General features: G+C 52.0%; 8 protein-coding genes across 8 annotated transcripts; 3 read left to right on the top strand and 5 right to left on the bottom strand.

The window, feature by feature from the left end:
• Window positions 1-186: 186 nt before the first annotated feature.
• Window positions 187-2,580, top strand: K460DRAFT_343180 (phosphatidylserine decarboxylase). The gene is made up of 3 exons (XM_040931217.1): window positions 187-826; window positions 878-1,009; window positions 1,061-2,580. Exons 1-3 carry the CDS (start codon window positions 453-455, stop codon window positions 2,175-2,177), a joined length of 1,623 nt encoding a protein of 540 aa, XP_040786715.1. The 5' UTR covers window positions 187-452; the 3' UTR covers window positions 2,178-2,580.
• A 2,237-nt stretch (window positions 2,581-4,817) lies between these two features.
• On the top strand, window positions 4,818-6,917 carry K460DRAFT_379147 (multicopper oxidase; the record flags this gene model as incomplete). The annotated part of the gene is made up of 6 exons (XM_040935149.1): window positions 4,818-5,081; window positions 5,133-5,219; window positions 5,269-5,469; window positions 5,518-5,917; window positions 6,012-6,439; window positions 6,498-6,917. 6 exons carry the CDS (start codon window positions 4,818-4,820, stop codon window positions 6,915-6,917), a joined length of 1,800 nt encoding a protein of 599 aa, XP_040786716.1.
• Window positions 6,918-7,543: 626 nt separating this feature from the next.
• K460DRAFT_357780 (DnaJ-domain-containing protein) lies at window positions 7,544-9,179 on the bottom strand (the record flags this gene model as incomplete). Its single annotated transcript, XM_040932060.1, has 3 exons — window positions 7,544-8,695; window positions 8,749-8,919; window positions 9,054-9,179. The coding sequence occupies 3 exons, from the start codon at window positions 9,177-9,179 to the stop codon at window positions 7,544-7,546; spliced, it is 1,449 nt and encodes a 482-aa protein (XP_040786717.1).
• Window positions 9,180-9,845: 666 nt separating this feature from the next.
• Window positions 9,846-11,540, bottom strand: K460DRAFT_369022 (MFS general substrate transporter). The gene has a single exon (XM_040933880.1). It carries the CDS (start codon window positions 11,446-11,448, stop codon window positions 9,937-9,939), a length of 1,512 nt encoding a protein of 503 aa, XP_040786718.1. The 5' UTR covers window positions 11,449-11,540; the 3' UTR covers window positions 9,846-9,936.
• A 957-nt stretch (window positions 11,541-12,497) lies between these two features.
• Window positions 12,498-15,896, bottom strand: K460DRAFT_408458 (uncharacterized protein; the record flags this gene model as incomplete). Its single annotated transcript, XM_040937163.1, has 3 exons — window positions 12,498-12,632; window positions 12,684-15,209; window positions 15,327-15,896. 3 exons carry the CDS (start codon window positions 15,894-15,896, stop codon window positions 12,498-12,500), a joined length of 3,231 nt encoding a protein of 1,076 aa, XP_040786719.1.
• A 762-nt stretch (window positions 15,897-16,658) lies between these two features.
• On the bottom strand, window positions 16,659-18,486 carry K460DRAFT_288712 (uncharacterized protein; the record flags this gene model as incomplete). The annotated part of the gene is made up of 2 exons (XM_040929066.1): window positions 16,659-17,929; window positions 18,000-18,486. 2 exons carry the CDS (start codon window positions 18,484-18,486, stop codon window positions 16,659-16,661), a joined length of 1,758 nt encoding a protein of 585 aa, XP_040786720.1.
• Window positions 18,487-18,848: 362 nt separating this feature from the next.
• On the bottom strand, window positions 18,849-19,874 carry K460DRAFT_261054 (uncharacterized protein; the record flags this gene model as incomplete). Its single annotated transcript, XM_040927463.1, has 2 exons — window positions 18,849-19,397; window positions 19,539-19,874. Coding segments are annotated over 2 exons (885 nt in total), but the record flags the coding sequence as incomplete, so codon positions are not given.
• Window positions 19,875-20,391: 517 nt separating this feature from the next.
• K460DRAFT_408460 (uncharacterized protein) lies at window positions 20,392-23,128 on the top strand (the record flags this gene model as incomplete). The annotated part of the gene is made up of 5 exons (XM_040937164.1): window positions 20,392-20,420; window positions 20,474-20,557; window positions 20,609-20,735; window positions 20,789-20,957; window positions 21,006-23,128. 5 exons carry the CDS (start codon window positions 20,392-20,394, stop codon window positions 23,126-23,128), a joined length of 2,532 nt encoding a protein of 843 aa, XP_040786722.1.
• Between the last annotated feature and the right edge of the window lie 200 nt (window positions 23,129-23,328).

Genomic DNA, 23,328 nt, shown 5'->3' on the forward strand with positions numbered 1-23,328 from the left:
TGAGTGGCGATAGTGCAAGAAGTGGCACAGTTGTGGCAGCGTGTTTGTATACGTTGCGTTTAGAGGTCCGAATCAGCTCCTCGGTTGACTGGACTGGTAGCTGCTGCCATCTGCGAATCAAGGTAGGCGTGTATCTGCAGTGTCGGGATGATATTGTTCACGCGACGCAAATAGCAATGATTACAAACATCTACTATGTCGCGCGATGTGACCGGCAGTCTGCTTAAGTCTACAAGTCTACTACTCCACAACCGTCGACAGCTTGCAGCTCTCCCGAGACCCATGGCCGCGCGCTAAACCCGGCTTGCGCTACGTCATTGGCTCACGACGAAGCTCTGCTTTTCTCATGCGACGCCCTCTCCGTCATTGCTCGGCCAGTCTTTTGCCTACCGACCGTCTACACAGTAGACAACAGTTGGCAATTGTGTACCGTCGAGGCAGATGAATTAGCCATGGCCTCGTCCTGCTCCCGCCAGCTCATGCGAGCTCCCACTAGGACGCGATATCCTCGTACCACCTTCTGCCATGCGCGCCTCTCCCTCCCTTCACGCTCCTTCTCGTCTACTCGAGCCGCTTTCGATAAGCAGAACTTCCACAGGAAAGAGTCGTTCCGCTCTCGGCTGAACTCGGCCCTGAAAAGCACAAAGATCAAATGGGAACCCATCCCAATAGCCCTAGGCATCGGCTTCCTGGGCGCATTCCAGATCTATCGCATACAACGAAGAGAGAAGCATACACAGGCAGAAAGAGAAAAGGATGACGAGACGGCATTAGATAACCAAGGTCGCCCGAAGAAGCGAGAAAGGATACGGCCAAGCGGACCATGGTTGGTCTACACCATCCCCAATTTCCCTCCATATACTGACATGCTTGCTAGGACTGTCAGGGTCATGTCAACCCTACCATTGAAGGCTCTCTCACGAGTATGGGGTCGCTTCAATGAGATTGACATTCCATACTATCTACGAGTGCCTGGCTTCAAGCTCTACTCGTACATCTTCGGCGTAAAGTCAGTGATGCTCCCCAATTGACATCTACGCACCATGCTTACTATTCGTAGTCTATCAGAAGTCTCAGAGCCAGACCTTCACGTTTATCCAAATCTCGCCTCCTTTTTTTACCGCACTCTGAAGCCAGGAGCGCGCCCCCTAGATCCGGATCCCCACGCCGTCTTATCGCCTGCAGATGGCAAAGTCATCCAATTCGGAATAATCGAGCATGGTGAAGTCGAACAAGTCAAGGGTGTGACGTACAGTCTGGACGCTCTACTGGGTTCCAACAAACCTTCAACGCCAGAGCATAACGTGGCAGACTCGCAAATCAAATCCAGCTCGCAGCATGACGCAACAACCGAAGAAGACATTGTACGCGCAGATGAAGAATTCGCCAACGTAAACGGCATATCCTATACCTTGCCGAATCTCTTTTCTGGACCTTGGCCAAAGGGCGGCAAGCCCGCAGAGATGCCAACCGACCAGTCCACCGCCCCAGCCGCCTCCTCCGAAGCAGAAGTCCGTGCCGATCTTGCTTTGAGCGAAGCCCAACGGCCATGGTGGGCGCCTGCTTCCGTCACAACACCAACAGCACTTTACTATTGCGTCATCTATCTCGCACCAGGCGACTACCATCGCTTCCACTCGCCCGTCTCATGGGTCGTGGAGAGTCGCCGTCACTTTGCTGGAGAATTGTATAGTGTATCTCCGTATTTACAGCGCACGATGCCTGGGCTGTTTACTTTGAATGAGCGCGTCGTACTTCTCGGCCGTTGGCGTTGGGGTTTCTTCTCCTACACACCCGTTGGCGCAACGAACGTGGGCTCCATCAAGATAAATTTCGATCGAGAATTGCGCACCAACAGCCTTACGACTGATACTGCCGCAGACCGCGCCGCCGAGCAAGCCGCCGAAAGGGGTGAACCGTACTCTGGCTTTGCGGAAGCCTCTTACACTAGTGCGAGCCGCGTACTGGGCGGCCACGCGCTGAAACGTGGTGAGGAGATGGGTGGTTTCCAATTGGGCAGCACGATTGTACTTGTCTTTGAGGCACCGAAGGGAACTAGACCCAGCCTAGACGAGGGGTATAAGGGACTTAGGCAAGGTGGCTTCAAGTGGAACATTGAGCAAGGGAAGAAGGTCAAGGTTGGCCAGGCGTTGGGTGCAGTGGAAGAGCCACAGTGATGATGAGTACGCGGAAGAGTCGAACATATGATATTATGTCTAGCAGTTTACGTTGTATGATAGGTTGTGAACTCTCTGTTGGCACATGAGCGCTGCTTGGCGATGTACATAGTGAAGCCGAATGATCGTCAGTTGAGGTCGGTTCGGGTTCGAATGTGACGCGTCAGTGGAAGCCTTCAGTGCGTTGCACATTCCAATCCCAACTCACAATGCCTCAGCTGCTTCTCTAGTCGCGTCTGACATGTACGAGCCACATGCTTTACATGTGGAAGGGCGCTTCTCTTGCGCCATGGTCGCCGTTGCCCTTCCGACGCTCGAAAATCATGCATAATCCTCTGCACGCTAAGAGAGAGCCCTTGATATAAACTTGCTCATCCCGAGATCTGGCAAACCGCGACGAAAGACTTCAGACTCAACCTCATCTCTGCTAAGCTGGTATCATGAACGTCGCCTTTATCCACTGCACTGTACGGTTATGTGGTGTTCACTGACCACGTAGGGAAGGAGGATACACCACACGACACCGACATCTCAACAGACAAGTCACTGGTGCAACTGAAGCAAGGGTTACGCGATACTTAGGGGTATATCTCCTTTCGATATCGCCCACTCCGAAACCGAAGGCCAGTTTATATTGATGCTGTTCGGATATCCAAGGTTAGTGACTGTGAGCGCTGGTAACATTGCCTAAACAGGACTTTATCTAACGCCTTCCAAACCGATAACAGCATGAGATGGACGAAAGGGCCAGTTCCACCAAGGTTTTCGTCGACAGCTAGAGTGACTCGATGCCTCATGCGGATATTGTGGCATGAAAATCTACCGACACACACCTTGTTCTACCGACAGAAGGCGCTGGTCACGACAGTTGAGGCATCGATGAGCATGCTGGAACCATGGAGTACGTCTGCAGTGACACCAGGACTGCAAGAGTGTTATCGTTTGACGACGAGGCTGACACTGCACGTGCTCAGGTCTTCAGCACCAAGGAGGAAATACAAACCGAGCACGTCGACCAGTCTACACACTAAAGTCGGGGTCACTGTACAAACCCTCGGGAAGGAACCGGATCCCACGCTCCTCTGCGTGTCAAGACGGACGCCTGCATTCTCCAATATTGTGGCGTTACCGCTGTCCATGTCAGACCCACCGACATATGTCTGCATGCCCAAGTACTGCCATGCGCGTCTTATCTTACACGAGACCGTTGAATGTCACCTGCTGTCATGACTGGGCTCTCGCGAGCGGTACGATGCTGGACGTGTGAGCACAATGCACTGCTGTCCAGGGTACTGGGCAGGTAGCTGCGGCATCACTACATGTACAATCCGAATGCGGCAACGAGCAGGGAATAACACTGATTATGGCCTATTTCCCGACATACGGCAGACTGTACACTACAGGACCGATCGCCAGCCGTCCAGTCTCAAAATCCGGTCAACCCAAGATGTTCATGGCTGAACTATTGCCAAGGTTGATTTCTGGCCGTTCTATTCTGAATCAAAGACGCAATGTCTCTGATAACACGGGAACTAGAGAGAGACTGCGCAAGCCCACTTGAGAGTTTGGGAAATGCACCAACGGCACCCGGTATGTGTTGGGAAAGCAGCCAGCGCAGCTTTGGCGGGTCCAATAGTCAAGAGGCTGGCAGCGAGCGTCACCAGTGGCACGACATGCTCATGGGGGACCATCGTGCCGCTCCTGCTGTGCTCTCTTGGCACTAGTCGACCGAGGGTGCTGGTGAAGGCGTGTACTGACAGGCCGAATGTACGGCGTGGTGATGATGATATTCGGCTCCCCTCTTCAAGAGTCCGATATGGCTCACGCCACTAGGACTCAACAAGCCCTAGTGCGTGCGGAAATAGCACCGACCCGCTTCCTTGGCCCACCTTTTCCGGGATCCCGCGCTCGGTTGTCAGCCACAACGCCTTGCAAGCTTACACAGCTCTTGACCTCATGGATAGCTGGAAGCCAACATTATGCAAGAGTTCTCCTGCTTCAGTAATCTGCATGTCAATCTACGCCTCCGGTCCCCGCTTTCTGCGCAACTAACATGCATCCACCGCCTAGGGCCGCCCGGAGGATTGCTGCATCCACCGCCATCATGTACGACTCAGCACTTGGCTCTGTCTCGCCGAGCTTACCAGCAGCCCGACTAGGTCAAGGCCTACATACCTGGCTCGGTACCTCTAGCTGCATTCGCTCCTTTTACACGAACAAAACCGAGTATGAACCCTGGCAACCAGTCATAAATGTCCGCTCATCTACCCAAGGCTGATATGCAGTTGCCTCTTACCATCCAGGCTACCACACCAAGCTAACGCCTATACCGCTCGCGTGCCGTCCTAATCATGACGATCTTGGAAATCACACCGACATGGTGGCATCTTTCACGAGGTGGGATCGTACTAGTCGTGGCAGCTCTCCACAACTGGTAGTGCTTTCCTCTAGACTATTGATCGTCTTACTAGCCAAGGCAGGGCAAACTGTCATGGCGAAGTTATAATCGCTCGTGTCACCCTCTTTATTTGGTTCAGGCTGCTTTCTATCCCAAGTCATTTTGCATATCCTTCGCTAAATCGTGCGGCGTGCTCTGGGTTGTACATGTACATTCTTTGTTTCTTGCTCTTCTAATTCATAATGCCTTCATCCTTGATAAAGGCAGCTGCCTTACTACTCTACCTCTTGCCTTCTGTTGCTTCTTTCGCCCTCCCCGCGGAGCCTCTCACACCGAGAGTACCATGGAGAAAGCACGGAATTTGGGCTGGCCAGAGAAAACGAGTCGGCTCTCAAACGGGATCAGGATGTAATCATGGACCATCGTCGAGAGGATGCTGGAATGGAAATTTCAGCATCGACACTGATATGGATCTCCAGTGGCCCAACACTGGAAAGACGGTAAAAGTAAGTCTTGTCAATCAGAAATGTCACGTTCAGCCATGCTAACATCCGAAGTACCACTTGGACATCACGAATACCACACTAGCCCCCGACGGCTTCGAGCGACTCATGCTGCTAGTAAACGGACAATACCCTGGCCCAGTAAGTGCTGAATCCGAAGAACGACATTCATGATGCTGACGCTCTGCAGACAATAGTGGCAGATTGGGGCGACGACATCGAGATCACTGTGACGAATAAACTTGAAACTAACGGGACAGGTATTCATTGGCATGGCTTAAGACAACTCGGATCAAACGAGATGGATGGGGTCAATGGCATTACTGAGTGCCCAGTTGCGCCAGGGGATACTACAGTCTATCGCTTCAAGGCAACGCAGTACGGCACATCCGTAAGTTTGAACAGTGCTTTTTCATTCAGTGCACACTAACAAAGTCAGTGGTATCACTCGCATCATTCAGTGCAATATGGCGATGGGCTGGTGGGCAGCATGCTTATCAACGGCCCAGCCACCGCGAACTATGACATTGATCTAGGCGTGTTGCCGATCACGGATTGGTTCCATGCACCCATCTTTACGGTCAATGCCGCATCTCTCCACGCTGCCGGACCCCCGACTGCCGACAATATTTTGATCAACGGTACAATGACATCAACGTTCGGAGGCAAATATGCCGTCACTACGCTCACGCCAGGAAAGACGCATCTCTTGCGTGTGATAAACACTGGAATCAATAATTATGTCCACATCGCTCTGGACGGACATCCCTTCACAGTCATCTCGGCTGATTTCACTCCCATTGTACCGTACAAAGCAACTTCCATCGTGTTAGCAGTGGGTACGTTGACGTTTCCCCCTCACACGCCCAGCCTCGTGTACCCCAGCCACGAATATGCACACATGCAAGTAACGTTTCACTGACTATGTCTCAGGCCAGCGGTATGACATCATCATCAACGCCACCGAAACGGTCGACAACTACTGGCTGCGCGTGGGTACTGGCGGTGGGAAATGCGATGGTCCCAATGCGAATGGGAATAACACTCGTAGCATTTTCCGATATGTCGGTGCCAAGAGTGAAAACCCCAGTAACTCAACGGCAGCAATTCCGCTACCGGGCGGATGCTATGACGAAGCGAACGTTGTTCCCTACAGCAAGACTATCGTACCCAGCAAGCTGCCCAAGGAGCTCAAGTTCGGATTCACCAACACGGCGGCTCAGGGTAACCTTGTCCAATGGCTGGTGAACGGCACGCCCATGACGGTCGATCTTGACAGTCCTACCCTACAGGCCGTGGTCGAGAAAAACAGCAGCTTCGCAACCAGCAGGCACGTTTTCACAGTTGGCGAGAAGCATGAGGTACGGTCATCTCCCCCCTTACACAACCCATTCATTGCAGAGACTAACCCACTCCAAGTGGCAGTACTGGGTTATCCAAATGGACAATGCTACCTTCAGCCCTCCCCTACCCCACCCGATCCATCTTCACGGGCACGACTTCTACGTCCTCGACCACCAAGAAAACGCAGTGTGGAACGGTGACATCTCGCGTCTGAAAACAGACAATCCCATCCGTCGCGACACCGCGACACTGCCTGCTGCAGGCTACCTCGTCCTTGCCTTCGAGTCAGACAACCCCGGCGCGTGGCTCATGCATTGCCACATCCCCTTCCACATAGCTGCGGGTCTGGGCGTACAATTCCTCGAGCGCGAGAGCGAGATAGTCGGCTCCATAGGCAGTCTACAGCCCATGCAGCAGAATTGTAATAAATTCAGTACGTGGAGGAAGAGCAAGTTCCCCAACGGGATACTGATAAATGGTGATTCGGGCTTGTAAATATGAAGAAGTTGCAATTGAGCGTTCTCGTTTGAAGGAAGGCATCTCTTTCCTTTGCTGATTTCCCTTTTCCTCTCTCTCTCTCCCTCTCCTTCTTTTTAATTGTGGCATTGCATGATATCCTGCTTTCGGTTAGTGACTGTCGTTGTGGAACTACCCTTAATGTGGTTGTGGTCATGATGCGTTTTGACTATAATAGACTGAATATGAAAACATGCCTCAACGTTTTGTTTTCCCCTGTCGATGATATCAGACCTCCGTGTGCAGGAATGTGTTGTGTTATTATAGAAGTCTGTAACGCTTAAGCTATAAGAAGAGAAGAGTAGTTGGACGAGGAGACTGATGAGCAGGGCACTCTGATATATACGCGAAGGAAGACTGCTATCCCGAAAAGCGTAGAGTTGCTCTTTAGTACAGTCCATACGGACAGTTCTACTTGAACCATATGTTCCCACCCCCACCCCCAAGTCCATGATCTCATTCTGCAACACATGTTCTTCATCTCCCGCCCCGCTGAAATTTACGAGAGATTCTGCTTCCTTCACATTTGTCCCTCAACATCGCCAGTTAACCTTGGCTGTCATTCTCATCTAGCTCAAGTTCAGACAGACCTTTGGCTTCGCTATCTACTTCCGCAATATCTTGCTTTGCAGGCGTGTATTGACTGAGCTGCAACTTGCACGGATTGCACGCCACAGCGCCCCCTTCAGGACAATGCCCCCTTCAGGACAATGGAACGAAAAGTAATTGATACGATTACCACAGAACAGACATTCCGCCACACCTTTCTTCTTGATCCATCCAATGTCAATAACAACATCGGTGGTTCCAACTTCTTGTCCACTCTCTGCAAGAGTGCTCAGGTAGGCATGCTGTTGTTTGTGGATATGCTCGTTAGCCATACGTAGCCGCGCCTTCTTTTCCTGTTCCTCGCGCTGCTTTTGGGCGGTTGCTTGAGTTTTCGTCTCGGCCGCTCTAGCTTTTGCTGCTTGTTTGCGCTCGTGGGCTTTCTTTTCGCGCTCTTGTCTGTTCTTCTCGCGCTCTTGCCTGTTCTTTTCTGTTGCTGCCTGTTTTTCTAAATGTTCTTTGGCTTTACGTTCCATTTCCTCGCGTGCACGTTGCGCTGCTTCTTCGGATAGTCGCTTAGCCTCCGCTACTTCTTGTTTGTATGCCTCGACCCAATGGTCGTATACACACTGTGCGCATGGACAGAGTCCTCCGTGACTTCTTGGGCCATATCCTCTGGCCTGTCTACGTTGATCGCGCTCAGCACTTCGCTGGCGTCTCCTATCTTCTTCCTTCTGCGCTTCTTTTGGTCGCATCCACTCCTTGACTTTCCTTCGCTGCTCTTCGGCTTTCTTTTCCTGCGCTTCTGCAGCTTTTCTACGCCTGTCCATTCCTTCAAACTCCTGCTGCTGCCTGTCTACCTCCTCTTGCTTTATGGCCTCTTTTTTTAGTCTCTCCGCTTGACGGAAGGCCCACTCGGCGAAGTTGCTACGACGGGTTTCGCAATCTTCGGGGTCCTGTCGGTTCTTCTTTGCTTCTTCTTTCCTACGCCGCTCCGCTTCCAAAGCTGCTTGACGTCGGTCATGCTCTTCTGCAGCCTGTCGTCGAGCTTGCTCTTCAGCCTCTATCCGCAGCCTCTCCTCCTCCAAATATTGCTCCCAGTCCTTCAACTTGCGACGGTATCGTATCCAATCAGACTGGACCCATACGTAGTCGTCGTCATACGTGTCTTTCTCGTCGTTGTCGGTCAGGACTTCGTATGCTTCTCTTGCCTAAAGCCGTTTATTAGTATCTTTGTGGGGTTTGCTCACATCGCTTTTCTGACCTGGCGAAACTCCACCGCATCGACGCTCTCACCGGGAGCCTTTTTGTCAGGATGGTGCAATAATGCGAGATTATGAAATGCTTTCTTAATCTCCGACCTTGTAGCATCCTGGGTTAAACCCAGATCGAAGTAATAGTCCGGCATCTCCGGCTTGGTTGGCTCTTCGCACATCTTGTTGGGATTATGCGAAGCTTATAACGGCAGATGAGGTTGACGAAAATAAATTGTAAAGTTCGAAGTTATGAGATGGGAAATGTGAAGCTGAGTGAAATGCAAAGGCTATTGAAGTTCTCTGGGTCACTTACGTGTGCCGCGATTGTTTGGTGAAGGTGAGTACTGATGAGGAAGGAGCGGATATTTTGCAAACAGATAGACATACAATCGGCGCCAGACTGAGATGGAAGAAGCTGAAAGTCGTTTTGAGTGGGCATAGTTTCATCTTGTCCGCCAACCCTGATAGCTACCTCATATTTGAATGCGTTTGCGATTCTCAACTGGAATGAAAAGGGTTTTTATTGACCGATTCGAAGCGGCCAGTGAATACTAATATCCAAAACAACTGATTTCTCTAGACGCTATATTCTAGGGCGCTTGAGGCGCTTTGGGAGCACGTTGAATTGACTTAGGTTTCCCGCCCGTGTGCTATGGCTCTGCATGCACTTCGCATATCGGAACATTATTCTCACCCATACCTGAAGCTCTTCGATCCTTTTGCCATTGATGATCTTCTCAATCGCTCGAGCGAGCTTCGTGGCATTTTTCACAGCATGATAAGTGCTGATTGTTGTATGCAGTCTTAAGACCGCCATCGCGTCGCCGAGTAACAACGCTCTGCTTCCACTAAGCATGGCAGATGGCGCGAACTAAGCTAGCGCCCTGGTCTTGTTGAGGAGGTGCGGAGTTACGTTAAAAGAGGTGGATGTTGAGGTCTATGCGATTTCCTTTGAGGGCGATAGGAGTAAGGAGGCCGCCAAGCGAGCCGCCTACGATTATGATGTTCTTTGGCCGAACGCTGCTTACGTTATCAATGACGCACTCCCTATTGGCGACGTTCTTAATTTCATGTCATGACCTTCGTCTTCATCACGGGCATTGCACAAGTTACTATTCCATGTCTTTATAATATTCACTTATATACTATAGGCAAATACAACATAAATCACCCATGTATAGTCGATTCCCATAGCCTTAAACTTCCTGAAGCGTAGAAATAGCCAGTACCCCGTCCCCCATCTCGATCCCGTCATTCCCGCCAGACTGCTCCTCCTTCTTGCTCGCCAACTCGCTGGCAAATTTACTGCGTGCACGAATCCTAGCTCCCTGAAAGTAGAAGACGTAGACAGGGATGCAGAACAGGACCGCAAGACCAAACAGGACGAGATAAGCATTGCGGATGCCCAACCTGTGGTACAACGGGCCCGTGTAGAGAGCGCACAAGCCGGCGAGAAAGTCGCGCATGAAGCCATTGCCGCCTGTTGCGGAGGCGCTGTAGGGTCCGTACGCGGCGACCATATAATCGATTGTGGTGTAGTAAATCGCAAAATTCGCGATACCAATAATAACGGATGCAATGATGACACCGGCCCAGTGGAGAGGCGGACCTGTAGCCACGAATGCGCAGATGAGGAGCCCGACTGGCAAGAGGACGACATGGAAGAGAAGCGGCTTTAGGCGGGCCTCGGGACTAAGCTGCTCGCCTTTGCTGCGGCGTGCGTTGTGGCGGGCGATGACCGGGAAGAAGGTGAAGTATCCAATAACATATGAAGCGGCCAGCGCGACAAGTGCAAGGGATATATGTGTCGGCGTGAAGCTCCATTGCTGAAATACATATGCGTAGCTTTCAAAGAAGCTGAAGATAAGCGCATCTGCAAATCCGCTCAACAAGGAGAGAAACAAGACGATAGGCTCAAACAAGAGCATCTGGAATGGCCGGCATATGGTTGTCATAATCTCCCTTGGGTGCAGGCGTTCCTTCCAGGATCTGACTTCGTCCGGACCGTAAACATTTGAGGCGCCTAGTTTACGCTGTCTTTTTGCTTCGAGGTCAAGCAGAATCGTTGCACGGGACTCTTTTGCCACAGCCAGGTGAAGCACTTGGGTAGCAACGCCGAAGATGAGTTGGATCCAGAAGTTCCAGCGCCAGGGGAGGTACTGTTGGATGGGACCGCCGCCGATACCGCCAAATACGGCACCAAGACAGCTGAAGAGGGAAGCCCACAGTACGGCATATTGCTGGTCTTCAGGAGAAAACATATCAGCTACCATTCCCATAGTCACACTTCCACCCGCCGAGCTTAGTCCACCCATTACTCTGCCACCGATAACCAAGCCAAAATTCTTTGCAAGAGCGCACAGCAGTATCGAGATATTCGTGAGGCTAAGGCTTGCCTGCATGATTGGCCACCTTCCAAATTCTTCAGACCACGGAGCCCAGAGTTCACACCCAATGGCGTATGGGATAAGAAAAGCGACCATGCCTAAACGGGCATTGGATATGCCAAAGGTGGTGTTGATGCCTTCGACGGCGTTGGAGTAGACGGCAGCATTGAAGTTCATGCTGACCTGGCAGAATGCGACCATAGTGAGGAGTATCCATTTCTTCCTCTGCGACCAGGCGTAGGCGGTGGAGGAACGGGAGGTGTGTTCCTCGAGGATGATCTTGCTCCCTTGTAGGGAGATGGTAGCGGGAGAGGAAGACATGTTAAGGGTGTCTTGGAAAAGTAAGTGTGAAATATTGTTGGAATTTGTCTTGAATAGTCGTAAGTGATGTGCTAAGTAGTAAAGAATGAGCAGACTGTAGATACTTTATAAGTTCTTGATTTCCAAAAACTCACGATTATTGTGCTCGCTAGACGCAAAATTGGTCAAGTGAACCTTTCCTTGGTTCACTTTCATCAGAACTACGGTACCGGTAACTACGCATCGAGTAGTAGGACACGGTATGATATAGTCATGTAAAATGATAATGTTTTTAGAAAGAGATGCCGTGGTCGGTTCTTTTTCTCGGGGTTCTGAGATTCTGAGCCAAGGATTTCCCATTGATGGTGTATTCGAATTGCGCTTGATTAAAGCATCACATTTCAACATCACAGCATAAAGCACGCAAATAATGGTAGCTTCCAAGATTTACATTCATCTTTCAAGCTTGCTCTACCCAAATCCCCATGTACTCCGCAGTAATCCTAGTATGTATATGATACATATACCGACAAATATTATCGGCCCAGATTTCAACCTTGGATATACACGTATTCCCCTCCGACAACTGTTGTCGGAACAAACTAAAAATCAAATTCAAGAATTCTGAACCCTTGATTTTGCGCCCAAAGCCTGGATTGAAAATACTTCTACTGTTGTGTTTCCAGTGGGCGCAATAAACTTTGACAGTCGGGCCAAGTGGTGACTGTCATTATCCATAAGATTTCCCCCCCAGTGAGAGGAAGAGAGAGACCATAAACCGTTGCGCGATAAACCAATGTAGATGACGATAACCCGAGTGTAAGACGCCTATGTTGCGCCTGGAGAGAAGGGAGGGCAATGCGAATGTTACACGCCTCATAGCGGACATATAAAGCGTGTTTGTGTAGTGTAACATGCTCCAAGGGGTCATCTTCATCGTTATTGTTGGAATCCATCGTTTGTCGTTCATCGCATCGGTCGGCAGGTCTCTCTCTGTGGGAGCGCGAAGTTGTCGAATCATAATCCCGCCTATCATGCATCCTTCGTGCTCCCGAGACGCGGGGACACCGTCAATGGTTGTTGATCGTGGCTGGCGCTAGCAAAGCCAACTTGGTGCCTGTCACCTTTGGCTTGATTGTGCGAGCGCCGGGGACTTTCATGTCCAGTGAGTTTGGAGTTGCGTGATCCAATGTGGACTTGGTAGACTTTACCTTGTTAGTATGGATTTCATTGACTGGGCACATGGAGTTGCTTACCAACACCGAATCAGGCGAAAGTGCGCTAGATGGCGTGTCTTTGCCTGGGCGACATGCCTTATGGCTAGCGAGACAACCGAAGTTAGGCTCGACTGCAATATTGATGATCATTGTGATCGCTGAAAAGTCGAGAAGTTGGGTGGCCTTCCGCTTGGTGTCGACTGGAGAAACTTGCTTTGGTGCTTGAACATCGCCTTTCGTATTAGCGATAATATCCGCCAGAGACAAGTGCTCCAATTGCGTAAGCAGCTGCACCTCGTCTTTCAGAGGTTCGTCTGTTACATCGGTGGAGGTACCAAAAGATCCCAATAGCAACTCTGGATCGAAGAGCTCGTGGAATGCGGTTTGATCCAGAACCAAGGTCGGGTGCTGAGGAGGGGCATAGGAAGGAGCATTGGAAGGTCCAAATGCATCATCGAGCGCGTCTATTGCCCAGGCCTCAAGGTCTTCTAGGGGCTCGGTCGATAGAGCCAGGGGAGGGAGCTTGGAGCTCATCTGCGACGTGGGGACCAGGCTGACCATATCAACATCGTGGAGTGGCGATTCGTTAGAAGAGTCGATATCTGATGTCGCGATCTTTGTCTCGATCTCAGACTGATGCAACTCGTCGATTATGTCTTCCTGTGGCTCGTTGGGAACCCGACTGTCATTTTCTAGCTCCGCCACACGACGGAAAGTCTCGAGGACATAGTCCTCAATCATGTCCTGAGACACTGACTCCAGCGTAGGAGAAGTCGTGTTGGTATCGTTCGGTGATACCTCGCGATCGAAAAGGCCAGTTTCGGAGGAGTTCGGCTCGTGGTCTGTCTCACTGGCATCTTCAGATGAGTACAAATCATCTTCTGTATCGTGTATCTCATGGTCGCGTTGGACAAGGTACTCGTAGGCATTGATGTTGCCATAGGCGGCTGCGTCATCGTTGTGCTTTGCACCCGCGGATGTAATTGCGATGGCGGTGGGGGATGTCGTTGGCGCGAGACTGTCTTGCTGGATGTCAATGTTGCCAGGAAGGGAGCTATCATGAGCTTTGGTGTGTAGGGCGGGGATGTAGTCGACTCGATCGCCGAGGCAGTTGGTGACAGATTGCGAAAGTGTGCTTGGATTACTGTCGCCGCTGAGGGTAGCTTCGTCACCGGAAACATCCTCATCTTCTTCATCAAGGAGGTCCTTGTATTTCTCGAGGGGATCCACTTCTTCACCAGCAACGTCTTCGTCTTCATCCGAAGAAGCGATGTCTTCATCAAGGATATCCCTATACTTCAAGAAATCCACTTTTTCTTGGTCAGTGCTATCTTTGTCGGATGCCGTCGCAGCAGCGGCATCGATATACACTGCTTGCTCCTCTTCAGTGCTTACGAAAGCCTGATGTGCGTTCTTCTGCGCTCCGTCAGTCAGAGCAAACTGCTTGCTGTCTGACTGACGAGGTGAAGACGTCGGGGCAGTGTTGTCCAAGGATATCGAGAAGTTCTTGCCGACATCAGCAACAGGGAAGGTCTTTGTCGCAGAACCATCAGGCTTCGATGGCGGTGGTGAGTTGCTACCAGCGGCAAAGCGGAATGAACCTGATGCCGCCTGGCCACCAGACTGACCAGAAGCAAAGCTGAAGCACTCAGAGCCTGGACGGTTGAGAGCTGCGCGCGCAAAGATGTTGTTGTCAATTGGATGAAATTTCGGTTTGCTCGCGTTGCCGAAGATCATCGAATGGCTAGGCTTGACTGGTGCAGACTCGAGAGGCGCGTTGAAGTCGAAGGTTTTCTTGCTGAAGGGATGGGCGGTCTGTGGCTTAGTAGATGTTGGTGCCTTACGCATGTTCTTGCCAAAGGTGAACTGTCGATCAGGCGTCTTGGTAGTCTTCTTCTTAGGCGAGCTGTCTTGTGGCGAGCTGTCGTCCACCTTGAGATGGCCGAACGGGTTGAGCACAGAGAGGTCTCCAACCGGCAACGGTAGCTGCAACACTGACGTATGGTGAGCGCCACTCTTGGCGGCGGCGGTGGTGGTGGGAGTAGTAGGCGCTGCAATGCTCGATTTGATGGCCTCCGTCGGTGCACTTGCCACAACCGATTCGCGCTGGATCTCAGAAAAAACATCCCTGAAGTGTTCGCAGCCCTTGGACAACCCAAGCAAGACAGGCATGAAAGTTTGTGGGGCCAGCTTGCAACCCAGAGAGTCTCGAACGTAGGCGTAAGAGTGCCACTTGACATCCCAAGGTGACTTGTTGTCATCCGTGGCCTCGCGGGCTTCCATTGCCGCAACACGGGCCGCACATTCGCTGCGAGACATATCGGGGAAGAGGTCTACGAACGCATGGATCCAGTAGTCGCGCTGGTTGGTGTGGATGTTTACGTCGAGTTTTGTGGTGGCGATGTTGGCGATCACAGCTTTCTTTGCATAGAGGACCTTCTCAGCCAGGTCCTTCGACATGGTCTTGTGGCATGTCGTCTCTTCTTGAGAGGTTTCTTTATGATTATCCCTTGAGGACAGCTTGGCGCGGATAGCCTCTTCCTGGTTGACTGCCTCTAGCACCTTCTTGAACTGCTCAGCTTTATCTTACCCTGCCCTATTCGTCTCCTGGTGCTGCTCGTACACACGCCGAAGTCGAGTTCGAGTATCCAACTTTTCAGATGCGACGATGTTCTTCATCACCTTCTTGTAATCGGTCTTCGTGTTGATCGACTCTGAAACGGCGACTTGAGTGCCACTACTCGACACGGTGGTGTTCTGCATCGGCGCAGTTACATTCGTGGCGACCTTGACGTTGATCTGAGGGACTGGGAGCTGATCATCGTGCTTGCTGTCCGCAGTAGGTCTATCATTGAAGTCATCTGGAAAGGCCGAGATCTCCTGGCCACCAAAGAAACCTTTGAGCTTATGGCGGTCTTCGGCGAGCGTCAAGATGTCGTGATCCTCAGGTGGCACGCACTGCTCACGGAAGCCAGACTCATTCAAGGCAAGGTGCACAAAGAGAGCGTTGAATGTACCGGCGCGAAAGCGGATATCGCCCTCGAGCTCATCGGCTTCGTGCTGGGCGAGTTCGAAAGCGAAGTCGACGATGAAGGATATGGCGTCGGAGCGGAACTTCTGGATGTTCGCGGCTTTGAAGCCTTGGTACGCGGCTTTGCCGGCGAAGATGGAGAGGGTAGAGGACTGGGTAGGGTCGAACATAGCCTCATTACGGCCGTGATAGGCGGAGACAATCAGGGCGTTAGGAGACATGGTTACAGTTGTTGCTGCGCAGGTGTAAGCATGAGGTCGAAAGGTGTCCGACCAGAAGGAACGAATTGGTGGGCGGGGTCAGTAGTTACCTTGAGTAAAGACTGCTGACTACAACTGCAGATATGCAGATTGATGCTCGGATAACGTGGAGGAGGTGGTCCTGATCTGAGCTTTGCTTTTGTGAGTAGCTGGCCAATGTGAACGGAGAAGATCAATGGGAGAGGAGTGGACGGGGAGAAAGTAATAAGAGGGGTGCGGGGCAAGAGCGTACCTTGAGTGAAAGGGTTGAGAGTCGAGTCGCAAGGTCTGTCGTTGAGATAGTTGAGAATCGAGTCGCAATGCCTACAGTTGAGATTGTCGAAATTGTCGATGTAGGACTGTGGTCGGAGGAAGTGCGCGAAAGGACTAAGAGGTCGGAGGCTAGCAGCTTAGTAAGGGGAGGGGCACCATTCCTGTGAGAGTGAAAGTGAAAGTGAAAACACGTGATCGGGTTGTGGCGTCTGCCCGTGCGCGCTGTCGCCTTTCCAAATTGTGAGTAGCACAACCGACCCAGAGAGGATATAGAGTCTAATAAGAGAGTGTGGACATGCACAGAAGAAAGGCGTGATCAGGAAAGGACATGTTATTATACGACGGGGTATCAAACGAGAGGTATATAAAAAAGGCGCGAATCTGGCCAACCGGCATTTCACTCAAATCAAGCCGCTCGAAAAGATATCTTCATGCAATCATGCAACGCCAAGTTGGGCAAAGTGGAGGCCCTCAGCGCTCAGTGTGTTCCAGGCTTACCATCCAGCTCCTGAATGCTCTTGCTTTGCTTCCCGTGCCAACACTAGCTTTCACATCCATATGGCTAGCCGCAGAAAACGCTTCAATGACACGCAGTGCTTCCACCTCTTCCTCGTCGAAGGGTATTAAGTTTAAGAATTGCCGTAGGGTTATTGATCCTAGCTTGATTTGTGATTGCGCTACGTAGTCGGTATCTGTAAGGTCTAGTGTAACTCTCGATACGAGCTCCCAGCCTTCTGGCCTTCTGGAGCATTGCCGTGCGTAGAGTTGCTCGTCGGAAGACAGGATCATGAACGCCTTCGCTACTGCATATTTAGTTGTAGTATGCTCGGGAGAGACTTCTAGTAGCTCGAGGAGATCGTCGAGGGATGCAGTGCCAATGAAGATACGCCGGTGCTTGTACTCCAGTTCTCGCTCTGCTAGCATCAAGGTGCTTATTGCATCGCGTGTCCGCGTACTACGGGGGGATTTGGTTCTTCCCGGGGTGAGCTCAGATTGCTGAATGCCATCAGGTCGACGAATGGATGTTATAACAGGAAGGTTCAGGGAGAGTTTGTGTCGATGTCGATGGGCAGGTACTATGGTAGTTGGCTCTTTAGAAGAGTTAGCCCATAATTGGAGCATACCCTCGTTCGTCTTGGCTCTGGCTCGGAGCGGTATTGAAGGCGAGTGTGCGGCACTGAGGGCTGGGTTGATTGGCAGTTCGTGCTGTTGCCGTACACGACGTCTTGGAACAGGCGTGGGGGAGGCTTCGTCGTTCTCACTATGCTGTTCTGCCCCTTCACAGGATACATAGGACTGATGACCGTCGCCACCTTTTAGCTGGGTTAGAGAGCATATGACGGGCTCTTCAAACAATGTGATATCTGATACTGGTGATGTGTAGTCCCGCGGAGCCTCTGGGTATGCACGTGGAGGATTGCTTTCGGAGTTTATGCTGTGCTGCTCGTGATTGCTAAAAGTGTTCTCGGTCGGCGGGAAACGAAAAGTAGTGTCGAGAAGATCCTTTTCATTTAGCAGATGTGCTCTTGGCTGGGGTGTTCCCACGCGCTTTTGCACCTCTTCTTGTGAATCTGGGCACTCGTTTTGTGTAGATCCACTCAATCGTTCATACGGTGCTGATTGTATAGACTGTGTTATTCGAGCGCTGCCTGCCACTTCTCGTTGCAACGCTGCAAATATAGCACTGTTCTGTTGATTGGCAAATAGCCCGGGTCTCCACATGCTCGACTTCCGACGTTGCGCTATCGACGTCTAATTAGCTTCGAGTTCTCTAGGCGCGCAGAAGTATCACTAGCCATTGCTATAGCTTACCTGACGGCGCGCTGGTATTATTGAGCGCACTTGTATGAATGCTACCTGGCTCTACGATGCCCTGCTCGTCAGCTGTTGACAACTCAGATGGCTCTGTCCTTCGCTCGGAGCGTGTTCTCGTGGGCGGTATGTCTTCGATCGATATACTGATCAGGTCGGCGCTGTATTCGGGGTGATTGTGGGGGTGACGATTGTCGTGTTCGATTTGCTTCCTCCGGCGGAGGATCTCATTTGCGATGGTGCAGCGCGTGACGGTTGTCGATTTCATAATTGTCCTGAGGACATTCGGGGCTCGGACGCGTAGTACGACTGCGTGCAGGCAACTGTTGGGCAATTGTCGCGACGCGGTGGTAATCACGCGTAGCTCGGCCACATGGCAGCAGGGGAGAAGGCTGCACTCTGCTTTCACTAGGCGGAAGGTCTGTAGATGGTCTAACAATAGCAGGAGGCTGCGGTACGCGTAGTGTAGCCGAGCGATGTGTTCCATCGCCTAAACGACGGTCACATTGCGGAGGCTGTAGTGGTGCAGTTGACGCGATTAGCGCCGTTCTTGATAGCTTGAGCAGATAGATACGTACCGCAATAGTTGCGCGCGGCAAAGACGGCAGATAACGGCGGGTACGGGGTGTTGTGTGTTGGTGTTGTGTGTACAGGAGGCCGGCCGAAGAGCTCTGGAATGTTGATGTGACCAAGCCACGTGTGAAGCTGAGAAGGAACAGAGCAGTGCAACATCACTAAGACAAGGACATCATAGGGTCTGGTGAGATGCAGCATTCTTAGGAAGTCCTGTGGTTTTGGCATTAGGGCATATGGCGCGACCCGCATACCAAAGGCCTGTCAAACGCCTCTTCCCCTTCCTCTTCCTCGGGCTACCCGCACACTGTGAGGAACAAACTGCAGCGCTGACATACTGGAAGCAAGCTTCTCCATTGGATCTGTGGGCGGAGTAACTGTGGCTGGAGCCGGCTGCGAAGGATAGGTCGTTGAGATGCTTCGTCCACGTCCACGACTACTCCCCTGAGCATGGCCAAATCCGCCGCGCCCATGAAGCCTAGTAGGATAACGCCTACATTCGCCGTCTTTTCCGTCTTCCTCTTCCTCGTCCACGTCACTCTGATCCTCTTCCTTGTCTTTTACAATATCCATGCTCTCTGACACAGTGCCCGCAGAAGACTCACCTCTCTGCCTCCCAGTGGCTTCAGTGATGCCACCTGCGGAGCTGAAATTGGAGCTCCTCCGATGATGACGAGGGATTAGCATGCTGTTCCGCCGGTCGATTCCATCTTTTACAATGACAAAATCGTAGTTGCGGGGAAACTGATGCTTGTCTATACAGTGGAGGCGACGCTTCTGCGGTGTGCTGCACAGGCGATCGCAACTTGGCAAGAGACATGCGTACTGTGACTTATCAGTCATACGATTCGTAAAAGGGCTATCGACATACCGCATGTCCACGCCTTTCATATAGGCAAGTATTTCGAGGGCGAAATAAAAATGAGATACGATGCGGGCAAAGAGATATCAAGACAAAGCACCTACCGTTTTCTCGCCCTGATCCCGCTTCGCAGCAATAATGGGATCGTGGTATTCCGCAATATGCAATAGTAGCAGATGCTCATCTGGAAAGTTCTTATGACATTCGGAACATCGGTTCACATGCGTTTTCCGGTAGTGCACATCGTACTCGTCGAACGAAGCAAAGCTAAGAGGCTCATGTGGGGGAAGCGAGCACCTCATCACAGCGGGTTGATCAGAAATGGCCGAGTCTGCATCCAAGTGGACAAGCTTGACAGAGACAGACTGCTGGGGAGGATACGGCGTGCTAGGGTCTTCTGATGACGACGCAGAGTCCCGGTGTGAGCGCTTGACTCCCATTGAGTGAGTGATGTCTGATTGTGATGTGATGGGCGGCGAGGTATGAAAGAGGGCTGTACCTTTGACCGATGCACGTCCTGGCTGTCTCGCAAGGCTGTCTCAACGCCGCAGGCTGTCTGTCTGTCTGTCTGTCTGAGGGGTCGGTGAGTGAGGTCCGACCAAGTCTACAGTAGTAGCCATCTGAAGAGCGGGCCGAGATGCGGTACCCTTATGTCTTGGCGGTGAAGCCACCCAATTGCCCGGCTAGTTGGCGAGTCACCTCAACCTTAGTTTCTCACACCTCACGACCGCCCTCTACCTAACCGCCCTCTCACTCTGTCGCCGCACTCGCGTCTTGGGCGCTGTTTGCTTCTGAGACCTTCCTGCTCGCTGCTTGTCCTCATCCCGGGGCAGAAAACCGCATCATAAATGGAGCACGCCAGCCACAACGCTCGCCGACTGCTCCGTGCCTTCGTCTGACCTACCGGCCGACCGTGGGGTCACATATGAACGTCACCGGCCTATGTGTATAGAAGGCATGGCCGCCAACACCGAACAACTTGACAGGTGCGCGCATAATATATTGAAAAACTTCGTAGCATGGTGCTAAAGAATAGCAGGCGGGCGAAGGCCATCGAACAGGAGCTCAACAAGCGCGCCGAAGACGGATCCTCGTGCGCCGAGCTGGCTGTCGTACTGCAAGAGTAGGAGGCAACCATCACTACCCCATGCTCGTAGCCACTAACACAGGACAGGTACCGTACCGCCTGTGAGACTCTCACCTTCGCCAATTTCGAGTACGCCTCGGCCCACGAAATCGAACAAAAGCTCTGGGCGGCGCATCTGAAGGTCAACGCCATTTTCAGGCAGGAACACAAGATCGTGTGTCATACTTTGCAGAACAGAGCAAGGAACATGTACTGATAGACGGGCAGCTCAAACGCTCCAAGGACCACGTTGTGGAGATTAGGAAGTTCCAGAAGCTCTATCTCCACTTCATAAAGGCCAGCCAGCGCTTCTACCGCCAGTATATACTAAACCTCGACGCCCAGTTTGACGGGCTGCCAGAGCTGCGCAAGATTGCACAGAAGTGGAAGGATGATTGTAGGCACACTTACCCCTCCGGCCACGCCGCTGCTCACACCACACCAGCTTCCAAGACTTCCCCGCGCCCGCGCATCCCCGCCACACTGAAAGACCAGGTCCTTCTCTCCTGCCACCAGACCCTAATTCAACTTGGTGACCTCTCGCGTTACCGCGAAACGGAGCTTGTCGAGAAAGACAAGGAGCGCAATTGGGGGCCCGCTAAAGGATACTATGGTCTGGCAGCCGAGATACACCCGGACTCAGGCCATGCGCATAACCAACTTGCCGTCATCTCCCGCGAGGATGGCGACCACTTCCGCTCCGTCTATCACCTCTATCGCTCGCTTGCAAGCAAGTCGCCACACCCACAAGCCAAGGCAAACCTCGAGGTCGAATTCAAGCGAGTCATTGCTGCATGGGACAAGGGACAATTAATTAACAATCACAAATCCTCTGACACCAATACTGCTGGCCGCGCCCTTATCGCTTGGTTTATTCGCTTGCATAGTAGAATCTACAAGGGCGAGGAATTCGCTGCTCACGAAGAACTGGAAGGTGAAGTGCTAAGTCACTTGGCCATCGAGCTCAAGGAGCGTCCCTTGGATTCCATCTTGACAAAGATCATACTTATCAACCTTGCTGCTGAGTATTTTACGACTGTGCAGATGCGGGCTACCAATCCGCCTGCAAACATCCTGCGAACTTATTTTTACTACCTCCGACTCAACGTTAAGACATTCTTTATTCTGCTCCAAGTACTCCAGCCGGAATTAGATCGCCTGTCTGAGGGCGACGACGTCAAGCACCAGAATAGTGACCGCACCACACAGCTCTCGGACAAGATCACCGCTGTTGCCCGTCGTATCCTTCCAGGATTGCGCTTGTATAGCACATGGTTTTCTCGTTACTGGCAAGTGCTCCACGCAAACATCGCCAACACTCTGACCACCGTTGATGTTCAGGAGCTATGGAAGGCCTACGCTGCAACGTTAACCCTCTTAGCTTCGAGCTTTCCCGTCGAAAAGCTTCCCGATGAGAGTTACATGCTTGAAGAAGATACAGATACCATTGGCTTCCAGCCACTTATGTCACCAGACACGCTGAAACTATGGTATGTTGGCGACACCATGAAGCGAAAATGGACTGATCTGGAGCGGAACCACCCAAACGTCGAGATGCTTATGCGGGTTAAAGACTTACTCATCGATGGCCTTCTCTTGACACAAAATGCAGATGTCCCTTTAGACCTGGCTGGCTCGCGCTTCATCTATCGTGAAGAAGGCCTGCCGTCAGAGCTTCTGGCGAGCCCAAGTAACAGGGCCGATGGTTCTCCTGTCCTTCCTGTACAGGCAGTAGACTTACCCCTGATCCCCCCGGAAATCTCGATTCCCGAAGATCAGAAGTCGCATAGCGTTGCGGCAGCCTCTGATTCGGCTTCGACTGCGCTGGCTAAGGACAATGCGATGCATCGTATGGTGGACGACCTGGTTGGAGCTGATGATGGTCTGGATCCATTGGTGGAAGAAGATGAGGACATCCCTCCGACTCCGCCGGAGCAGACTTTCGAAGATACTACCGTTGTCAACGACACCACCTTTGCACCGGCTCCGTTCTCTATCAGCGAGTTGGTGAACTCTGTGAAGAACTATAAGCCCCTGTCTCCTGCTCCAGGTGCAGCGATGCTGTCTACACCTATGGGTAGAACTGGGTCTACCTCTTCAGTACGCCACGCGGCCAACCTACCCTCTCTTCCAGATGGCCAATGGAACTCGCCTTCAATCTGGAATCGGCAGTACAATGACGCGCCAGGACCTTCGTCTCCCTCCATGATGACAGGTAACGGACTTGGGAACGACCTCCGCAGGTCGCCCATGAATGGCATGAGTCCCGGAATGTCTGGCCATGTCCGTGGTGATTCTGCGAACTCACTCCTGGGGGCAGAGGCCATGACTCCTAGCACCGCCAGGGCACCACGACCTATCAGTGGTGGTTTGGGTAGTGGCGCGGCTTGGGGAAACTCAGGCGGCAGCCCTTCAAACTGGGGATCGGTGTACGGCAGCAACTTCAATGGCAACCAACACGGATACACGAACGGAGCTAACATGGCGAGCCCGTTGCTCTTTAGCTCATACCAGGACAATGCGCATAGCTCCTGGGGACGAACTCCACCGAACGGCCAAGGCGGTTGATTTATGATAACGCAACCTTAGCTGGTTGCTTATCGCTGTTATACCATCGATTGTTACTGTCGTAAGACAACCTTCTACCCCACCGAGCTATCGCAGCACGCCTACGAAGAGTCAGCGGCTATACTCTCAGTTGCTTTGGCTCAACGGCCTTCCCTCCGGCGGCCATAACGCCTGTAGGGTGACGCGAGGAGGATGCACGA

Source organism: Cucurbitaria berberidis, assembly GCF_010015615.1.
Source record: "Cucurbitaria berberidis CBS 394.84 unplaced genomic scaffold K460scaffold_4, whole genome shotgun sequence".
NCBI lineage: Eukaryota > Fungi > Ascomycota > Dothideomycetes > Pleosporales > Cucurbitariaceae > Cucurbitaria > Cucurbitaria berberidis.

What these genes read in the sequence shown, in the direction of transcription:
- K460DRAFT_369022 (XM_040933880.1), bottom strand. Translation starts at nt 11,448, where the DNA reads ATGTCTTCCTCTCCCGCTACCATCTCCCTACAAGGGAGCAAGATCATC.
- K460DRAFT_343180 (XM_040931217.1), top strand. Translation starts at nt 453, where the DNA reads ATGGCCTCGTCCTGCTCCCGCCAGCTCATGCGAGCTCCCACTAGGACG. An exon ending in ATACGGCCAAGCGGACCATG is followed by an intron (nt 827 to 877) that starts GTTGGTCTACAC and finishes CATGCTTGCTAG; the next exon opens with GACTGTCAGGGTCATGTCAA. An exon ending in TCGTACATCTTCGGCGTAAA is followed by an intron (nt 1,010 to 1,060) that starts GTCAGTGATGCT and finishes TACTATTCGTAG; the next exon opens with TCTATCAGAAGTCTCAGAGC.